This window comes from Lissotriton vulgaris, chromosome 2_1 (assembly GCF_964263255.1).
Source record: "Lissotriton vulgaris chromosome 2_1, aLisVul1.2, whole genome shotgun sequence".
NCBI classification, from domain to species: domain Eukaryota; kingdom Metazoa; phylum Chordata; class Amphibia; order Caudata; family Salamandridae; genus Lissotriton; species Lissotriton vulgaris.
The window spans coordinates 232,168,455-232,189,802 of record NC_141687.1 but is presented as its reverse complement, the minus strand read 5'-3'; the positions used below and the strand labels follow the sequence as shown (position 1 = coordinate 232,189,802).

General features: G+C 47.1%; 1 protein-coding gene across 1 annotated transcript in view; it reads left to right on the top strand.

Moving 5' to 3' along the window:
• Nucleotides 1-21,348, top strand: part of RABEP1 (rabaptin, RAB GTPase binding effector protein 1) — an 899,286-nt gene that overhangs the window by 819,902 nt on the left and 58,036 nt on the right. Inside the window, exon 16 of the mRNA XM_086954813.1 lies at nucleotides 15,200-15,298. Within this exon, the coding sequence (XP_086810939.1) occupies nucleotides 15,200-15,298 (99 nt within the window). The remainder of the gene's footprint in view (nucleotides 1-15,199; nucleotides 15,299-21,348) is intronic.

Below are 21,348 nucleotides of genomic sequence, written 5' to 3'. Positions count from 1 at the left end.
AAGCAACAATGGCCTACATAATATCTCCTAGTGACGTGTCTCCGGGTTGTCCAGGCCCTCGCCCCCCCAGTGGCAGTAGCGTCTTCGTCTGTATGTTGTTCTGTCTCCTCGATCCGCAGGACCTCAAAACCCTTTTTTCTGGACACCCTGCGCATCTCGGAGTCCGTGATTAGCAGAAGCCAGCAGCAGAAAGGGGGCTGACGAGCCTCTCCGTCCCCAATAGGCGGCGTAGTATCTGCACTCCTACCACCAAGGCAGGGCCACCCAGGTCTCACCTGTAATCCTTTGAGCCACTGACCTCTCCTCGCAATAGTTCCAAGTGTAGTCCCGCAGAGTCCCTCAAAGTCTCAAATTAACGGGGAGCAGGTCCTTCCAGTGCAACCACCCCTGTCAATATACAAAAACAGCGCAGTTAAAGGCCTAGCTCAACATCTAAGCGTGTGGGCAGGACTCTGTGTTTGGCTCAGTGATGCAGAGCGTGCTCGGTCATATCATCAGGACACTCCTATGTACCTGGAGTTGTGAATCCCTCCACGTCAGCTGCAGCCCAGCCCGGGTCTTCACTTTCGGCAGCGCTAGGTCTTCACACCGTCAGTAGTGCAGACCCCCACAGAGGCCTCTGCATCTAAACAGCAATACGCTCTCCGAGGTAGCATGCAGGCCAGAGGAGCCTAGGCGTGGCATGTCCAGTGCCCACCTGCAGTCCCCCTGTGCCGTGTCCCTCAGCATTCATGGGGCCGTGCCAGGCCCCAGAAGTCCTCTCTTCAGATCTCCCAGTATAGCCACAGGCAGAGCTAGGTCCTTCAGAGCCGGTCACCAGACTCCAGGCCTTTCGCACGCTTTGCGTTCTTTCCTCCTCGCAGGGCACACAGTCAGCCACAGCGCCTCTCACCTGGCCCACCTCAGCTCGGTATTATCACCGGACATCAGTCGCGTAGCCTCACAGTATGGCTATCATCTCTAGTTAGCTCCGCTGGGCCTGCACACCGCTAGACTCGAATATAGCCTTTTCATATTGTGTGCATTGTCCTGCCTGCCGCCATCTTAAGTTCAAGCAATCGCCGCCGACTGGCTAAGTATTATGTGCTCTCTCCGACTGCTCCCAGCCGCATCCGACGCCTAGGAAGAGCGCTATCACCTTCCAGCCGCTAGCGCACTCAAACAGCAGCAGTCACGGGGCACTCACTCGCAGTAATTGCCGATCTCTTCACCTGGTGTCCGCTCCGCTGCACAGCCGCCAGCAAGAGGGAAAAACCTTGTTTTGTGCCCCTTTCGGTCCTTGTCAGCGTCCCACCTCGTCGCCAGGTAGGCACCAGATGTTCTGCAATCAGTTGCCTTAATGGGGCCCCCGTTTAAGGCACATGATTAATGATTTTAGAGGGCAGCCACGGAGGAGCTCCGAGGTCCGCTGCTGGTCACATTGGAGCTCAAGCCACGCTCCCTTCCAATCTAGTAACCTTGATGTGCAAATTTGTCAATAAAGGTTTTTTGAATGTATTTATTTTTTAAGTTAATTTGGTTATTTTATTTTCAGAATATGCAGTCAAATATAATGTTTTGAACACATAGAAAAATTGCACAAGAATAGTCTATTTAAAAAAGTATTTTTAAAAAAAAATTTTTGTAATTCGAACTTGCAATCAAAGAAATCATGAGTACCCAGTGCAAGTTGGTTGTTGGGCAATAGCATTTGGTACAGGACCAAAAAATATATAGCAACAGTTCCTCTGAAAGAGGGCACAAGTTTAGAGTCCAATAGTACATACGTACATGTGCTAAGGGTCACATTTAAGATATCCACAATTATTATTATTGGGTCAGGTATCTTAATTTTCAAGGTTCCTTCCCCGAACTTCATAACAGCAAGTCTAATCCCTCCTCACCCATATCCAAGCCATAATACTTTATCCATGGTGCCCATATCTTTCGAAATTTTCGTGGACAACCTCTGGCCTTGTATGTCACTTTCTCCGCAGCCATATAGAGATCTAAACCTGTTAGCGATTCTTTAAGTGTAGTGAGTCGGTGGGCCCCCCAGAATCGAGCTATGTCTCTCTTGGCTACCACCAACCCTAAGTTAGCCAACATAAGTTGATGACATGACAGGTCCACATCCGTGGGGATGCCTAGTATGAGGAATCTTGGTTCCAACTCTAGTTGGGCTTCCAGTATATCATTTAGTTCCTTCACTATCTTACTCCAGTATGCTTGAACCCTACTGTATTCCCAGAGGGTATGTATGAATGTACAGTGTTCTGTGTGGCATCTAAGGCAATCAGGGTTATCTGCTCTTCCCATAGAGTGTAGTCGTGCTCTGTCAAGGTAAGTCCTGTGTAAGATTTTATACTGGATGAGACGCAATGGTAGTTTAATCGCCACCTTGTGGGGGTGCATGAGGGCAGCCTCCCAGTCAATATCCTCCATGGGGCCTGTGGTGTGTTCCCATTTAGTACGAAGTCGGCCTAGCCTGTCAGGCATATTGTACTTTAGTGTTTTATATGTCAATGAGATGGCTTGAGCCAGAATCTCTTCATGCAAAAGTCTGCCTTCTGGCGGGGCATATTCAGGCAATGTCTTTGTATCTAGTCACTCTGCCTGCCAAGCATGTTTCAGTCTGAAATAGGCGTAGGATTGAGTGTCGAGAAGTTGATATGTGGTTTGAAGCAAGGTGAATGGGGCCAATGCTTCTTTCTCTAGTGCATCTCCTATTTTGGAGATCCCTATTAGATCCCACTGCTTAAAGCCTCTCAATTTTCTGATCTCAGCTAGTCTAAGTCCCTCTCTTGTCGGTTTCATTTCCCATTTAATTTGTTTCTCAGCAATTTTCCAAGCCTCTACTGCTCGTTGGGTAGCTGGTAAAAGCCAACTACAGCCTTTACGCCCGTAAACATAATGTAGTTGTGTGCGTTTTCGGAATTGTAACCGTTCCAGCCTGTAAGTGAGGTGGTCTAACGGAGCGTAGTTCCATTCATTGAGTAAAATGAGATTAGCCGCTTTGTAATAAGCTCTAATATCTGATAGGGCCAGGCCTCCATTATATAGGTTTCGCTGCAACATTTGCAGCGCTATTCGTGGATGGGCCCGGTCCCATGGAAGCAAGCGTAGCTCGCTTTTGATGGTTGTGAACACAGTCTCTGGTATTTTCCCATAGCTATTTTGCAAGATATATAACAACTGACGGAGATTGATCATCTTGTACATTGCAGCCCTACCCATGATCGTCAGAGGGAGTTTCCTCCACCTCTTGACATCTTCCTGAAAATTCAAAAGAATTCGTCTAATATTGCGCTCTAAATTGGTTGCCATCTCAGTGCAATGTAGAGTCCAAGATAAGGTAACCCTTCTGTGGACAACCGTAGAAAGCTTGGATAAGTCTGGGGTTCCACCGCCGCCCACCCCAGCGGGAGCAAGGTAGATTTACTCCAATTGATCCTATACCCAGCATGACGACCGTACACCTCAAAGATTTGTAACATTTTGGGAAGTGTCTCGGCTGGGTCTGTAATATATAATAAGATATCGTCTGCATATACCGATATGCGCTCTTCCTGTAGAACTCAAGACTCGTCTAAAACCACCCAGTCCTTGGCTGGCACTAACCACACAGGCCAAAGGCTCCACTATGAGGGCAAACAGTAGAGGAGACAGAGGACAACCCTTTCTAGTGCCTTGTTCGATCGGCCAGCTCGTCAAGATGACCCAGTTGAACCGGACTTTAGCCTCAGGGGCATTATATAGAAGTGCTAACCATTTCCTGAACACTGGACCAAATCCAAACTTTTCCAAGGTGCACCTCATAAAGGGCCAGTGAATGGTATCGAATGCCTTTGCAGCGTCTAGTGAGAGGAGCAGGTGGGGGCTATCCCCAGTCCGAACCGTGTCCATCAAATTAGGCAGTTGCTGTAGGTTAAAGCGCGTGGCTCGCTTCAGCATAAAGCTGGACTGGTCTCTATGTATCAGGGGGGTAATAACCGTCAAGAGATGCATCGTAAGAATAGTGGCCAGTATGTTTGTTCTCAATATTGAGCAAAGATATGGGCCGATAGGACCCACTGAGCATGTTAAGTAAACGTGGTGCCAGCAGACTGCTATTTAGTTTAAAAAAAATTCTCCTGGGAGTCCATTTGGGCCAGGAGTTTTCCCCGACTTTTGGCGACCAATGTCCTCTGTCACCTCCTCAAGAGTGAGGTTTCCCTCTAATCTGCCCCTTTCTGAGGAAGCGAGGGGAGCTCAATTGAGTCCAAGTATCGGGTTATTTGCTCCTCATTTGACTGGGATTTAGTTGCATGGAGTTCTGTATAATACCGGGTAAAGGCCCCAGCTATTAACACTAATCCTGCGCACACATATGCAATCATTAATACAATGAGTAAATTTCTAAAGAAAACAGGACAATCCAAGCGGTAGATTCTTTGTTCTGATCTTATTTCTTTTTTTAACCTTGTATCAGATATAGTAAGCACAAACAGCCAGCCGACACGTGTTTCGTTGTAGAAAACAGGATTCTAAAACTCTGCAGGGCTGGGAAACAGAAAAATTACCTCAGAAACAACAATGACACTCAATGTTCTCTAAACACTCATACAAGTCGACTTTAGAAAATCTAAATAGACATATCCCCGTATTCGAGTGTCAAGTTACAAGACACACAAAGAAAAACACCCAGCACGCGTGGAGACCAAATGAAGTCAAATCTTAACGGTGAAAAGTTCAAAATGCAAAGAAATGTAATGTGTAATGTAATGTGTGTATACTTGTAAAGCACACTATCACCTAGAAGGTATCTTGGCGCTGTATACCGCTGTGGAACCCTTCCTGGCTTTCCCTGTGAGATTCCCCTTACTGGGCACCTCCAAGGTGAGGCCAGGCATCCTAGCGCTTTCGGGGCCGTTGTGGAGATTAAGCAAGCTATTGCCCAGAGTTGCAGAGTGGGACCCATGATTAGAGTAGGCACCTAGGCGAGAATTATCGAGTCCGTGGACATTGAGCCCAAGACCCTGCCTTTGAACCCTGGTCCCGGGCCTGACCTCTGCCTCAGGGTCTGCCGCTCTAATCGGTGAGCCACACTTCTCCACAGGTATTATGTAGTCATTTCATACAATGGACCAACATCAAAACAATACTGTCTCCATCAATGCTCATAAATAGCCTTAATAAAATTGATGTGTTTTACTGCGCTAGTGGGTAGGAGACTAAAGACACTTAAACAGAATAATATTTAAACACCCTTTGTGAATCGTTTACTCATTTTAATTGATACCTATAAGGCTGGATCCAAATATTTGGTAGACTGTAAGGATAAATGTAGAAAGAAACCAAGAAAAGAGGAAGAAGAGAAAAAAAGCGTGTTTTAATAACTTATTTGACTTTAAAGCCATTATTGGTCCCAATTAGGTGTAGTCTATATTGCTGAAGCTACACTTACCCCACATCCGGTGATAATTCCAACCCGGCGGGGTAACAAAATTAATTCTTGAGTTGAAGTTACTGCAGATTAGGGTGCAAGCTAAAACATCCACCAGGTCACGGGAAAACAAAGAATTAGTATAAATCAGTAAATACTGAGGCCCCAAACCTTTACCGAAATCAAAACATCTATACAGTATCTGGGATAGACATCCTACTCACAAGGTAACCTATATCGTAGATAGCAAGAATCATCTAAGAAGTTAAGTCATCTATCATATCCTAACGGAAGACACATAAGATTATCCCTTGGGTAAAAAATTAGCAAGAAAAAATGGTCTTCATCTGTTGCTATAATGCCATGTTTATCATAATCAAATCTGATTAACACGGGTCTATGGACCCAATAGGCATGCGTGTAACATGCTTGAACTACCAGTGTGTTCTCACCTATAAGTCAGCTTAATCGAAGTGAAGATGCCAGTTTTCAAAACGGACTAAAAGGTATTCAGATTGGAGGTCTAAACCTGCATAATAAAATAAAAGGGTATTGATTGTATGATTATCCGTGACTCGCTAAAAGTAAAAAGAAATTCAGTCATAAAAAGTTTAAAGATACTCCAAGGTCCCATAAGTTTAAAAACTTCTCACGTTGAATCACGACCAGATTTGTAAGAGAAACCGGTAAATTCCGGTGCGGCACGGGTGTGTGCCCTCTTGAAAGACTGCATGAAGGAGACAAAAAAAGGGAGTGGGCTAGTCAATAAACCGCAATTCAGCATGTAATGCCCGTTTTCTAATTAATCGTCCACCTATCCCTAACCACGATCGGAGTAAAGTGCTCTTGTTATTTTTGATCGTACCTCTTCAAGTTTGCGTCCCCTCCGTCTGGCGTCCGGTTAAAAGTCTTGTGTGAGGCTAGGGGAACCCGGAAGTGTATTTATATCCAGATTCGTCCAAAAAGACTAGAGCGTGAATACCGAATTCCACGTCAGGTAAACATAGAAAAAAGATCCGACTGTCTGTCTACTTATCCAAGCAAACACATAAATACAAATTCGGGTATCGAAAATAGTCTCCTGTGTCATTAATTTCATGTCAATTTGTCCATTATTATCCTCACTATGTTACATCTAACCACAGGCTTTCAAACTCCCTGTTATCAATTTTATCCGTTATCGTAAATTTCGTGACTGGAAGGGTTAGCTATATTATTTCTAACTTCCCCCCTAGGCTCAATCTTATTGCGCGTGTCACTCCCCCACTTGACAATCCAATTCTGTAATACAGGCGTACCCGTGAGTGTGGATGAATATCCTCACTGTGGCGGAAAGGGCCATCTCTCTATAAAAAGTTTAATCCTAAAGGGAAGGAGTCCAAAATCCGAGCTCCTGTGTATTAAAAAGACTTAAACAAGCCGATCGCGAGGGTGATAGTCTAAGGATTTTTTTTTATAAGAAAAGAAGGTTAAAACTTTAGTAGAATGAAGGAGAAAAGAGATGAGATCACATCACATATTCTACCTATTGTTTGGCATTGTGTCTTGCATTTCATTGTTAAAAATTCCTAAGAATTTGTACATTCTTAATCCAATAATAAGGTACAGTTTTAAACAAATTGCCGGAGTTTCCAACAGTTATTCCGATAGTGTGTATATACTACAAGTGTGAAGGCAAAAAAAACCCAACATTTTTTACATCAAGACTTAATGAATTGAAGTCGGAAGTTTCTTATTTAACAAAAAAAAATATGATATGCAATATTTTTTTTTTTAATTTTTTTTTTTTAAAAACTTTATTTTAAAAGTGCACACAGCTATTCAGCCTAACATCCCGGAGGCAAGGCAGCATAGTACCAGGAAGGAAAAGTGCAAGGTTATTCACAGCAGTACATTGAAGGTTGTTTTTTATTTTTTTTTTAAAAAGAGAACTAACCAAGAAAAGAAGCGCCAAAGGGCGCGTGAAAGAGGCAATGGAGCAATAGAATCATCAAGGAGTCAGCAAAGGGCGGAGAAGGGCAGGTAAAGAATCGAGAAAAAGAATGAATGGCAGGAGGAGGGGGAGGGGAGGAAAAACAGGAGAAGCGCAAACAGTATAAAACAGTTGGTGTCACAGGCTACGGTGACGAGTGTTCGTCCAAGGTGGCAGGTTCCGGCGGCAGGCACACATCGCCCCTGTACGCATTCCATGCCCCCCACACTTTATTCCATGACTGAGGCCTTCCCCTGGCTACATAGACCGTTTTCTCTCGGAACATGCACCAATCCATGTTGGCTTTCCATTGTACCACCAGGGGGGCTGTAGCAGCACCCCACTTTTGAGCAATGTCACGTTTGGCAACCATATTGCCCAATGTCACCCAGCGAGTCTGCGCCGTGTTGTGGTCAGTCGGTTCCCAAACATTAAGAAGACACCTCCGCGCCTCTGCAGCCAACACTACACCAGTCACTTCACCCATAATCCGGTGCACTCTTGCCCAGTAGGGGGCAATAACGGGGCAGTCCCACAGAATATGTAGAAAGGTCGCGAGAGCACCACAACCTCGACGACAAAGGCCATCGGTCGAGAAGCCCATATGCAAAAGCCGAGGGCCGGTAACATACACCCGGTGAAGGATTTTAAATTGCACCAGGCGGAGACGTGAGGAAATAGCGACCTCCTTAGGAGAGGATACTGCACTCTGCCAGTCCTCATCGTCAAGCTCCAGGCCGTCTGCCGTCCATTGGTCTCGCAAGCACATGAGGAGGTCAGTTCGAACATTAATCAATTTTTTATATGACAGGGAAATAGCGCTGTCAGGCATATGGCCATCCAGTATCCTGTCCTCCAGGGGAGAGCTTTCGGGGATCTCACCCTCCGTCGGCTTGGCAGAGAGCAATGCGTGTCTCAGCTGGGCGTAGCGGAAAAATTCCGAAGCGCCCAGACGGTATTCGGCCTGCAGTTGAGGAAAAGTCTTGACTTCGCTCTTAATAACCATGTCATTCACTCTGGAGATGCCTATGAGATCCCATTTGTCGAAGCCCTTGGTATGCCACAGTCTGCCCAAGATATCCGATTCGTACAGTGGGGTAAATCCAGTCAGTCTGCCCTGCCAACCCTGCGCTTTAGTAATCGTCCGCCAGATATGAACCGCTGCCTTGGTCGGGCCGGACAGGCGGCGATCGAGGGATTTAGAATACAGAGCGCGATAGTAGTTGCCACCGCGTAATAGCCACCTGTCCATTGCGTAGCCTGGGCTATCAACAGGGCCATACAACCCGTGGTTGATAGCAGTGAGCTGGGAGGACCAATACTACCGACGTACATCCGGTAGGGCTATGCCACCGTCGTACCACGGTAACGTGAGCTTCTGGATGGCGACACCGCGTCGACCATCCCAGAGTAAGGCCCGTTGCAAACCCTCAATCTCCCGAAAATAACTGGCAGGAACCGGGTCCTGATATGCAATATTTTTATGGCGGTATCAGTATTGTCCTATTGTCATATTTGCCCTTAATGTCTATACATACCTAACATAGTAATATGGTACCACTGTAGTGTGGTTTATCGGAGTTTACAACAGTTACTCCGATAAACAAATTTCTGCATATCCGTAAGCGGTACAATGAAAAAAAGGGGTTAGTTGGCATCATAAACAGAGTTTGTGGCTAGTCCCCCAAAAAATATTGCATCTCAGAATCGCAATTTAACCCCTGTTCTACCGTATGTAATTTAATGATCCAAGTAGCTTCCCTTCTCCTAAGGTGGAGTTCCCTATTCCCGCCCCAGAGATTTAGAGGGATGTGTTCAATTCCCCAAAAACTAATTTCTCTGCGTGGGCCCTGTGCTGCGCAAGAAGCCGCATGCGTAGCCACTGGGTATCTCACGTCTTGTTGTGCAAGTGCTCCGATGTGTTACCCTATTCTCTCCTTCAGGGTTCTGATCGTACTCCCCACATATTGCTTGCCACATTTGCACTCTATAATATAGATTGCATACTTTGTCAGACAGTTAATGTTGGTTTTTATGTCATACGTTTTATTGTCACATCCACTGAATTTTTTGGTTCTGTGCTTAGCCCATCTGCACATCCCACAAAAACCGCATTTATGAAATCCAGTTTTGGGTGTAGTGAGCCAATTGTCAGACCTTATCATTCTCGGAACAGTGGGGCTAAGCCTGTTGCGCAGTGTTCTGCCCCAGCTATGTCTGGGTGTGGTGTAGATACGTTCCTGTTCTTTAAAGGGCATTACCCATCCCGCCTACATTTCCTTCCTACCCAGCCATGCGAGCAGTTTTTCTGCCCTGTCACCTGTCTCGTATAATCGATGTTGGAGTTTTAATTGTTGAGCCTGCACCTCTCGAGTCGCCATTGCTTGATACTCCCTTTAGGTAATTTCAATTTGGTGAAGGATATGTCCAGTTGTTGGGGAGGTACCGCCATCCTCCAGATTCAACAGTTGGTGTTCTAATACCTCCATCTCTTGGGTTTCTCTGCTCTTTTTATAGGCAAGTATATTTTGCACCCTGTCCCAAAGCACCGTCTTGAATGCTTCCCATAAGGTGACTGCTGACTGTACTGACCCCATATTTTTCTTGAAGTTGAGCTCTGAGTCCACCCTGAGTTCTTTAGCAACCCTTTTATCCTTCAAGGCCCACAATCTCAATCTCCAGGTCGCTACTTGGTGACCACTCAACGTCAGTAGAAGTAGTGAATGATCCGAAATGCCCCTAGCTAAGTATTCTACCATCTCCAACTGTCCGACCTCCCCCGCAGGAGCGAATAAATAGTCCAGTCTCAAACACCCTGTGAACCCCTATGTTCATTATCTCTACAAGACTATTTCTGTAGAAAATCAACTCACAGATTGACCACAATCTAATCTATAGAATGAGGTTTAACTTTTTGTGAAAGGGCTATGTCCCCAAACCTCTTAAGGCCAGTGTCATAGATGAGTGGTCAAGTAGGGATGCTTTAGGGCAATCTAAATAGTGATATCAGAAAATTATTTTTCTTGTGTGTCAAATCCTTAAAGCTGCCCACATTTCTACCCTGTACAGTGATGCAGTTTGGATTTTAGCGTGCTAGATATCTATTGCGACATTGATCAAGGTTTAGTGACTTTGTACATCTTAACAACTGCTGATGATCTGCAGATTACTACTACACCACTTTTCTGTATAAAAGATGTTCATGTGTGTTAGTTGACAACTCGGATTCCAAGATAAGAAAATGTGTCAACTTTCTGCAGACAGGCCCCCCTCATCCTAAAGTCACCCCTAAAGGACTTATGTGCGTTATGTGGGTTAAGGACCCTGCATTTGGTTTTAGTAGTATTAACCTCCAAACCCCGGGAATCACAAACATCAATTAATTTATTTAGTAAGTTCTGCAAACCGATCAGGGATTGCAAAATAAGGATACCAAGAGGAGAGCTGATGTAGACATGCCCTCTGGTTTAGGGGGGTGATGACCACCCCCGCCAAGGAAGTAGATGACATCACTGATAAACAGAGAGAACAAAGTGGGGGCTAAACTCAGAATTGACAACCCCCTCTCTCTATTGGTATTTGATCCGTGAGGTCTCCTATCTTGGAATCCGAGTTGTCAACTAACATACATGAAAATCTCATATACAGAAAAGTGGTGTCGTAGTAATCTGCAGATCATCAGCAGTTGTTAAGATGTACAAAGTCACTAAACCTTGATCAATGTCGCAATTGATATCTAGCACGATAAAATCCAAACTGCATCACTATACAGGGTAGAAATGTGGGCAGCGTTAAGGATTTGACACACAAGGAAAATCATTTTCTGATATCACTATTTAGTTTGCCCTAAAGCATCCCTACTTGACCACTCATCTATGACACTGGCCTTAAGAGGTTTGGGGACATAGCCCTTTCACAAAAAGTTAAACCTCATTCTATAGATTTGATTGTGGTCAATCTGCGAGTTGATTTTCTACAGAAATACTCTTGTAGAGATAATGAACATAGGGGTTCACAGGGTGTTTGAGACTGGACTATTTATTTGCTCCTGCGGGGGAGGTCGGACAGTTGGAGATGGTAGAATACTTAGCTAGGGGCATTACGTGTGGGTAGTATTGTCGTCATAAGTCAGTCAGTCCGAGGACATCTTGGAATTTTGACAACAGTGTGGGTCCATGGGACCCGGATCTTAGTTTAGTCCAGTCCAGAGAAGGATCAATCACATTGTTAAAGTCTCCACCTATGATATGTATGGCGGGGATGGATTGCAGTAGGAGCTCAGTCAATCTATCCAACGTGCATAGCTGTAGTCGCAGGGGCGCGTAGGCACTAACAAGTTAATACATCTTAAGATACCATATTCCCTGTACTGCTACGTATGTCCAGTCTGAGTCCACCCATTTTTGTGTCACCTGAAAAGGGGGCAACTTTTTAATGAGAATTGCCCCTCCTCTCGAACCCTTCGTGAAGTCTGCATGTGCCAGGGTAGTGTAATGCCCTATTCCCAGAAAGTTACAACTCAAGCCCATCAGGTGTGTCTCCTGTAAAAAAATATGATATTGGGTTTAAGCCTTTTAAGATACTGAGATATTAGACGCGGTTTCATTTTGATGCTGTGATCCTGCCCTCAGCCATTGCAATGTAGCCTTCAAATCAATACGTGACCAATTCTCTCCGAGAGGAGTGCCCACACCTGCAATCTCCATGCCAATCTCTGTATTCCTTTGATCTTACTGAAAATAACAGTCTCCCCCCCACCCCCCGCAGTGATCGCAACATGTGGCGGTGTCCAACATGCCCCCACCTTACACTCTTCAGATACCCAGACCACCCCCTAATCATCAACATGACAACTTTGACACGGGTAATCCAATAAGAGGTCTGTAGCCCTCCCCCACTACCCCTTTTACTTAAATACACAAAAATATAATAACACAAAATATACTTTCCTTTCCAAGGCCAAAGTCTGCCAAGCCTTAGAGATATCTTATTGTCTTTTGGCGGCCGTCCGGCTCGTCATCTCAGTTCTCTAAGCCATTACTGGGCGGAAGCAGTTGTGTCGAGCAGGATCGGATCTGGAGCTTCCATGCGTTGAATGTTCTTGAGTAGTGGGTGTTCACTATCTGCATCCGCCGATTCTTCTCTCTCTGGCACTTCAGTGTTGACGTTGTCGCTCGATCTCTGGGAGGTTTGTTGAGCGTGAGCCAGTACGGCATCATCGTCCGAGTCTGATATTTATGACTTGCGTTCTCTAGGCCTCAAAGACCTCGCAGGTGTTCCCCCGGCTGTAGACCGAACTTTCAGCACTTGCCTTTGACATTTTCATTGTGCCTTTCCTGGCTGAAGCCCATCCGTTTTCCTTAATATTGATCCAGAGCTGGAGGTGTTCTATGCCTTAACAGGGGCCGTTGCTTAACCCACGACCATGCCTCGTCCAGGGACTGAAAGAACAACATGGAGCCTTGAAAGATAACTTTAAGTTTAGTTGGGAACATTAGCATATATTGAATCTCGAGCGCTCGAAGTTTCACCTTGAGCGTTCAAAGTTTCGCCTTGAACAGGTCAAAAGTCCGTCTTTGTTTTTGTACATCTCGTGAGTAGTCCGGGAACACCATCACTCGTGTATTCTCATACTTAACCTCCCCTTTATTCCTCAGCTCGCGTGGTATTAGATCCTTATCTTGAGAGTTCAAGAAGTGGGCTATCAAGGGGTGAGGTGTGGTCCCCGGCGGCGGGCGGACATTAGGCATCCGATGCGCTCGTGCTTTGACAAAGCAGGTCGAGAATTGTGCATCTGGGAGGGTTTCCTTTAGGAACGCCTGGCGGAACTGGCCTGGGCTTGATCAGAGAACCGATAAATCTGAGGTTATTCCTGCGAGCCCTGTTTTCGGCATAGTCGACCTTCCAGGCCACCTCTTTCATTGAGGCTAATAGTCCCATCATGTCTTTCCGCCTCGAGTGAGAGGTATCTTCGAGTTCTGCCTCAGTGACTCGTTAAGAGACTTTTCGTAGATAATGGCGGAGCAGTGTGACCGCCGAACGTATCTCTACCATCTTTCCCTCGATGCGTGAATCGCCTGCAGTATGGCCGCATTATCAGGGAGGGTACCGGAACCACCCTCCGCTCCCACTGGCGCAGGGAGTACCTTAGCAAATCAGTCCAGTTTTTCTGTCTCAACGACTTAGGCTCTTTATATCTCGCCATCTTGAGCGATCGGGCGTTTAGTTGTGACCAAGCACACACACTCCTGGATGCAGCCCCTGCAGCACTGCCGGTGGCTTCCTGGCAACTCACCCCCTAGTGCATATCGTAGTCCTTAAGCCAGTGTAAATAATGTCTGTCCGGCCGTGCAGGCTGGTGTATGGACCCCAGTGTCTCCTCAGCACTACACGAAATCCAAGACTGGTCTCAAGACTACGTCTTCGTCTACTCCCTTGTCACCTGTCCTGGTGTACTTTCAGCGAGTAGAGGGGCCCACAAAGGGGGAAGAGGCCAAATCCAGGCCCAAGCCCATCAGGGTATTTTGGGAACGCTGTCCTGATGATACCACGCACAGGAGTTGGAATAACGCGTCCCTCCCAGCATTATGTCCCCTGCTGGCACTTCCAGAAGACTACACCAGGAGCATGAGATGTATGTGCTGTACTGTCCAACTCATTGTGGCCAAACAATTCCGGAGCGACACTATACGTCTCTTCAGTAGCATTACCCACAACTTCAACGGCTCAAGATATAAACTGGGGTCTATGGGAGGCCCATCCCCCTTAGCAGTTGCCTCAGCTGTCCCCTCCATGCCGATGGAGTCCGCGGGGGGAGGGAGATGACAGAGTTCGTCAGTATGCCCAGCAGGCCCCCGTATTAGCGCTGCAGGCCTCAGCTCAGACCGCAGGTTGGGTCCCACCGTCTCCCGGCCTCTCCTCTACCGGTTAGGAGGAGCTCCTCACGGGCGCCCAGGTTCAAGCGAGCCGGGCAGCTCAATCTCTGCCGCAGCCACTCACCCTGAAAAGGGAAACGTGGGGGGGACCCTTTTCCAGACCAAAAACGTCTCACTAGGCTCCGCCAGTGATCCACACCACAGCCAAAATCACATCCAGGGAGCCACCGCACCACCAGCCAGGCGCGGTTATGTCGTCCGGTCCACTTCTGCACTGCCGGATCGCCTTCCTCACCGAGTGTGCGTTCACAGCTCCCTCACGCCGCGCCAGCGGCGTGGAAGGGCACCAGTGATCGCCAAATCTAGGTCATCTGCCCAAGTGTCTCTATGCCGCAGCCCGCTGCCACCTCTCAGTTTAGGTTCATTGTGGACCCAATGCTGCGTCTGCGGCCGTTTCGGCCAGGCGCCATCTTAGAGAGTGTCCCGCTGCGGGCGTTGCAGAGAAGGCTCAAAGTATACACCTGCCTGCGAGCTCCCCTCTGCCGCAGCACCCCTTCCGATCTCCACCGATGCTATTTTATTAGCCTCGAGGGCCAGAATTTAACTCAGGATAGTATCGGGCCGGCGGAGCTCGCGAAGAACGCAGCTACCCAGACATGTTGCTGGCCACACCCCCCAAAAAATAGACTGTCTTGATTTATTTTCCCTAATATTAATGCAGAATATTTATTTTATGTTCTTCAATGCTCGTTGTTTATGTTCATATCTGTAGAAATCAGTTTGTGTAAACATAATTTCAAAGATCTTTTATTTAAGGGGCTTTGGCCGGCGTAAACTTGAAAACTGATGCCTGAAAAAACTGGTCTCTGCAGAGCAGTTCATTTTGCCTGTAAAACTGGGCTCAAATCCTTTTGAAGCATGTTTTTTCTTGTTCTCTTTATTACATAGCTAGAGGCTGCTTTGCAGGAAAAAACACAAGAACTACAGGACCTCCAGGAACTTAAAACGACATTGGAAGAACGCCTCAAGAGGGAAACTGAAGCAAAGGTAAACTACTGGAGAGAAGATAGCACAACATAACAGCATTGCGCCCCAAAAGAAGAAGAAAGTTAATATTTTCAGTTGACCACCATATATGCGGAATATCCTTATAGACTACACACTTATAATTATGTGCAGGTGCATTGGGGCAAGCTAGGAGACCTCACGGATCAAATACCAATAGAGAGAGGGGGTTGTCAAGTCTGTGTTTAGCCCCCACTTTGTTCTCTCTGTTTATCAGTGATGTCATCTACTTTCTTGGCGGGGGTGGTCATCACCCCCCTAAACCAGAGGGCATGTCTACATCAGCTCTCCTCTTGGTATCCTTATTTTGCAATCCCTGATCGGTTTGCAGAACTTACTAAATAAATTAATTGATGTTTGTGATTCCCGAGGTTTGGAGGTTAATAATACTAAAACCAAATGCAGGGTCCTTAACCCACATAACGCACATAAGTCCTTTAGGGGTGACTTTAGGATGAGGGGGGCCTGTCTGCAGAAAGTTGACACTTTTTCTTATCTTGGAACCGAGTTGTCAACTAACATACATGAAAATCTCATATACAGAAAAGTGGTGTAGTAGTAATCTGCAGATCATCAGCAATTGTTAAGATGTACAAAGTCACTAAACCTTGATAAATGTCGCAATTGATATCTAGCACGCTAAAATCCAAACTGCATCACTATACAGGGTAGAAATGTGGGCAGCGTTAAGGATTTGACACACAAGGAAAATAATTTTCTGATATCACTATTTAGTTTGCCCTAAAGCATCCCTACTTGACCACTCATCTATGACACTGGCCTTAAGAGGTTTGGGGACATAGCCCGTTCACAAAAGGTTAAACCTCATTCTATAGATTAGACTGTGGTCAATCTGCGAGTTGATTTTATACAGAAATAGTCTTGTAGAGATAATGAACATCAACAAAGCTCACACTACTGGCTGTGTCATATAAAACACTGGCTGCTGACCTTGGTGCAGGAATATTATTGGTCTGACCCATTATCTATCAATAGGATTGGGAATATGTTTAAAAACAGCGGCATACAAAAGTGAAATGTTATAACAATTTACTTTCTCGCAAGCCAAGCCAATTTCTTCTTTTGAATACTATATGGATGGGATTTTTCCACTTTAAGACACAACCTTTGATCAGCCCACTAACCCCTTATTAAACTTGCTTCTTTCACAGCGCAGCTCCATCTGGTAGCTGCTGTTACTGACCCAAAGGCCCTCCTCCACCGCAGGCTCCTGCCTGCGCCTCATCCCTGGTGGTCCAGTGGTAGAGCGTCCCTGCTGTGCTTCTTGACTGCCCTTCTATCTCGCTCTCTGCTTGTTCTGTCTCTTTTACTTTTATCTCGCCTTTATTCTGACTGCCTTCCTTTTTGGGCTTTGCTTTCTCTGCCCTTTTTCATTTTCTCTTCTTTTCATTTGCCTTCATTTCTCTGCCCTTTTTCTTTTGCATGTTCCTCCTACTCTTGTTGCCCCTGCGATCCCCCACTGTCCCGGCCCGCTTCAGTGTCCCTTTATGCTCTCGTCCGTGTCTGGACTGCTACCAGCTCCAGGAACCCTGGTTCTCGGACCTTCCACCACTACGACTTGGGATGGGGCAGTGAGATAAATAACGGTGATGGATCAAGCCCTGATCTTTGGACTGGGTAAGAGTGGTCTGCTTAATTCAGACACTCTGTTCATCACCACCCCCTTTTCTGAATCGTTTTTGGCCACTATAGGTGTGGCAGGGTATACTCAGACATGAGTCCCTTTCTCACTGCTCCATCAGGATTCAAGCAAGCCGGGCCGAAGACGGCTGAAATGCCAGAAACCAGGCCCCGGTTGCTTGTCTCCTTTCTGGTGAAGAATTGGCTTGGTAGTTTAGTCTGCCCTGTTCCCATGATTCACTGGGCCAGGGACAGACTGATTTGCATATAGCCAGGTTCTGAGCTGGGATGGGGCAGTGAGATAAATAACGGTGATGGATCAAGCCCTGATCTTTGGACTGGGTAAGAGTGGTCTGCTTAATTCAGACACTCTGTTCATCACCACCCCCTTTTCTGAATCGTTTTTGGCCACTATAGGTGTGGCAGGGTATACTCAGACATGAGTCCCTTTCTCACTGCTCCATCAGGATTCAAGCAAGCCGGGCCGAAGACTGCTGAAATGCCAGAAACCGGTCCCCGGTAGCTTGTCTCCTTTCTGGTGAAGAATTGGCTTGGTAGTTTAGTCTGCCCTGTTCCCATGATGCACTGGGCCAGGGACAGGCTGATTTGCATATAGCCAGGTTCTGAGCTGGGATGGGGCAGTGAGATAAATAACGGTGATGGATCAAGCCCTGATCTTTGGACTGGGTAAGAGTGGTCTGCTTAATTCAGACACTCTGTTCATCACCACCCCCTTTTCTGAATCGTTTTTGGCCACTATAGGTGTGGCAGGGTATACTCAGACATGAGTCCCTTTCTCACTGCTCCATCAGGATTCAAGCAAGCCGGGCCGAAGACGGCTGAAATGCCAGAAACCGGTCCCCGGTAGCTTGTCTCCTTTCTGGTGAAGAATTGGCTTGGTAGTTTAGTCTGCCCTGTTCCCATGATGCACTGGGCCAGGGACAGACTGATTTGCATATAGCCAGGTTCTGAGCTGGGATGGGGCAGTGAGATAAATAACGGTGATGGATCAAGCCCTGATCTTTGGACTGGGTAAGAGTGGTCTGCTTAATTCAGACACTCTGTTCATCACCACCCCCTTTTCTGAATCGTTTTTGGCCACTATAGGTGTGGCAGGGTATACTCAGACATGAGTCCCTTTCTCACTGCTCCATCAGGATTCAAGCAAGCCGGGCCGAAGACGGCTGAAATGCCAGAAACCGGTCCCCGGTAGCTTGTCTACTTTCTGGTGAAGAATTGGCTTGGTAGTTTAGTCTGCCCTGTTCCCATGATGCACTGGGCCAGGGACAGACTGATTTGCATATAGCCAGGTTCTGAGCTGGGATGGGGCAGTGAGATAAATAACGGTGATGGATCAAGCCCTGATCTTTGGACTGGGTAAGAGTGGTCTGCTTAATTCAGACACTCTGTTCATCACCACCCCCTTTTCTGAATCGTTTTTGGCCACTATAGGTGTGGCAGGGTATACTCAGACATGAGTCCCTTTCTCACTGCTCCATCAGGATTCAAGCAAGCCGGGCCGAAGACGGCTGAAATGCCAGAAACCGGTCCCCGGTAGCTTGTCTCCTTTCTGGTGAAGAATTGGCTTGGTAGTTTAGTCTGCCCTGTTCCCATGATGCACTGGGCCAGGGACAGACTGATTTGCATATAGCCAGGTTCTGAGCTGGGATGGGGCAGTGAGATAAATAACGGGGATGGATCAAGCCCTGATCTTTGGACTGGGTAAGAGTGGTCTGCTTAATTCAGACACTCTGTTCATCACCACCCCCTTTTCTGAATCACCACTACGACTTGAGCACCCTTTTCACCCCCTACCCTGGACTCCATGCCGCCTGCCACCTAGCATCTCATAAGAAGACCCATGGACCCTTTGCCTGACAGAACTGCAATCACGCCTTCACCCACGACAACACCCCAGCTCCTCTCGCCACCCAGCCGACCAACCGCGCACCTGACAGAATCAACTGCATCCTCCTCAACATGAAATCCCTTCACAAACACGCCACAGAAATCTGGGACCGCCTCAACTCTACCGACATTGATTTCTTTGCAGAAACCTGGACCAACCCCTGCTCCGGACCGACCATCGCCATCGCCGACGGTTACAAAATCACCCGCAAAGACCACCCGACCGCCCAGGAGGAGTCATCACCATCGTCCACAAGAACCCCCTTCGACTAACCGCACACTTTAAAGACCAAACAGCGACCATGGAACACCTCCACTTCCAGATCCAGAACAGCCCCAACACCACCCTCCTCTGCATCCTCATCTACAGGCCCTACGGCCCCTCACCGTCTTTCCCCAACGCCATCGTAGACCTCACTACATCCTACTCGGAGACTTCAACTTGCACTTATACAGCTTTAGCGACAAGAACACTGCCTCCCTACTGGGGAATCTTGCCAACATCGGACTCAAGCAGCTAGTTACCTCACCGACCCGCACAGCCGGACACACTCTCGACCTAGTTTCTTCGCCAGCGGGAATATCAGCTAGAGCCACACCACCGAACTCTCCAGGACCGACCTCCACTGCGTGCATCTTGCCTTCGCCACACTCACTGCTCACCACCACCCCCCTCATCACCGACGACTGGAAACAGGCCGAGATCAACACCCTGCTGAAGAAGCCTTTCTCAGACCCGACAGACCTCAAGAATTTCGCACTCCTCTCCCTCCTCCCCTTCCCAGCCAAGGTCATCGAAAAAGCCATCAGCACCGAACTCTCCAAGTTATCGAACTGAACCACTTCCTTGACACCTCCCAATTTGGTTTCCGGAGCAACCACAGCATGGAGACCGAACTCCTTGCTGCCACGCACTACATCCGCTCCCTCCTCGACCAGGGCAAGCCCACAGACTTCATCCTACTGGACCTCTGGTCCACCTTCATCACAGTTTCCCACCACACCCTAATTACGAGACTCCGCGACGTTGGAATCCGCAACAAGGTACTGGACTGGATCCTCTCCTGCCTCATTGGCCGGACTCTGCGAGTTAAACTACCCCTGTTCTTCTCAGAACCCACGGAGATCAGCTGCGGAGTGCCCCAGGGCCCCACCCTCTTCAACATCTACATGGCCCCCTTGCAGGCATCATCAGAAGCCACAGCCTCAACATAGTCTCTTGCGTCGACAACACCCAGCTGATCCTCTTCCTCACCAACAAAGCAACAACTGCCAGAACCAACTTCCACAGCGGAATGAAGGCTGTCGCCACCTGGATGAAAGACCGCTGCCTCAAGCCTCAAGCTCAACTCAGATAGAAGCAAAGTATTTATCCTAGGCCCCACCCTTGCAGCCTTGAACTACTCCTGGTGGCCAGCCGCTCTGGGATTCTCTCACACCCATACAGACCAGGCATGCAACCGTGGCATCATACTGGACTCCTTGCTCACAATAAACCGTAGCTTCCTGAGCCTGCTTCTACACACTCTGCCTGCTTCAAAAGGCCTTCAGATGTATCCCCACAGAATCCAGAAAGACTATCACCTACACACCAGCGAACTAGACTACGGCAAAGCCATCTACAATGGTGTCACCCAGAAACAGCTCAAGAAACTACAAAATTTTCGAAGCGCTGCGGCCAGGCTGGTCCTCGACATCCCCCGCCAAAGCCACATCACTTAACACCTCCACTCGCTCCCGGTCAACAAGCAACCTTCCACTCTTCACATAGACCTAAAAAGCTCTCCACAACATAGGACCAGTGTACCTGAACCACGGCCTCGCATTCCACGTACCCGCCAGACAACTCTGTTCCGCCCAATATGCCCTGGCCTCCATCCTCGGAATCCACAAGAACAGAACCGGAGCAAGTTCATTCTCCTACCTTGCCGCCAAGACCTGGAACTCCTTGCCCTCCACCTCAGGCAATCTGTTTTACTGACCCACTTCAAGAAGAACCTCAAGACCTGGATCTTCAAATGATTTCATTACAAGACCTGAGCTTAACATTATGCATAATCTTTTATTATGCCACTCCTGAGCAGCCTCTTTAAAGAGCACTTATATACAACAACAATCCAGAATTGGAATATTTTAAAAAACTATCTAAAGTCTCTAACAAGGAACGCTCTGCCTCTTTTAAATGCTGCTTCTGATGAGATAAGTAGCCTTACATTTGTTTTAACGAATGTATTTTAGAGATTTAAGTTTGAAAGTTGTGTGAAAGGTTGCTTCTAATTTTCAGAAGCAGATCGTTGTTTGAATGAGTGATTATTTTATTGATTATTATTTAGAAAATGTTTATTTATGAAAATGTGATGTTTAAGGGTTAAAACTTGTAGGGTTTATTCATTGTATTCAGCGAGATTACTTGCTAACAAGTTATTAGGGTTTTGAGAGTATTGTAAGACTTTCCGAAGAATTTTGTTTAATAACTTGCAGTT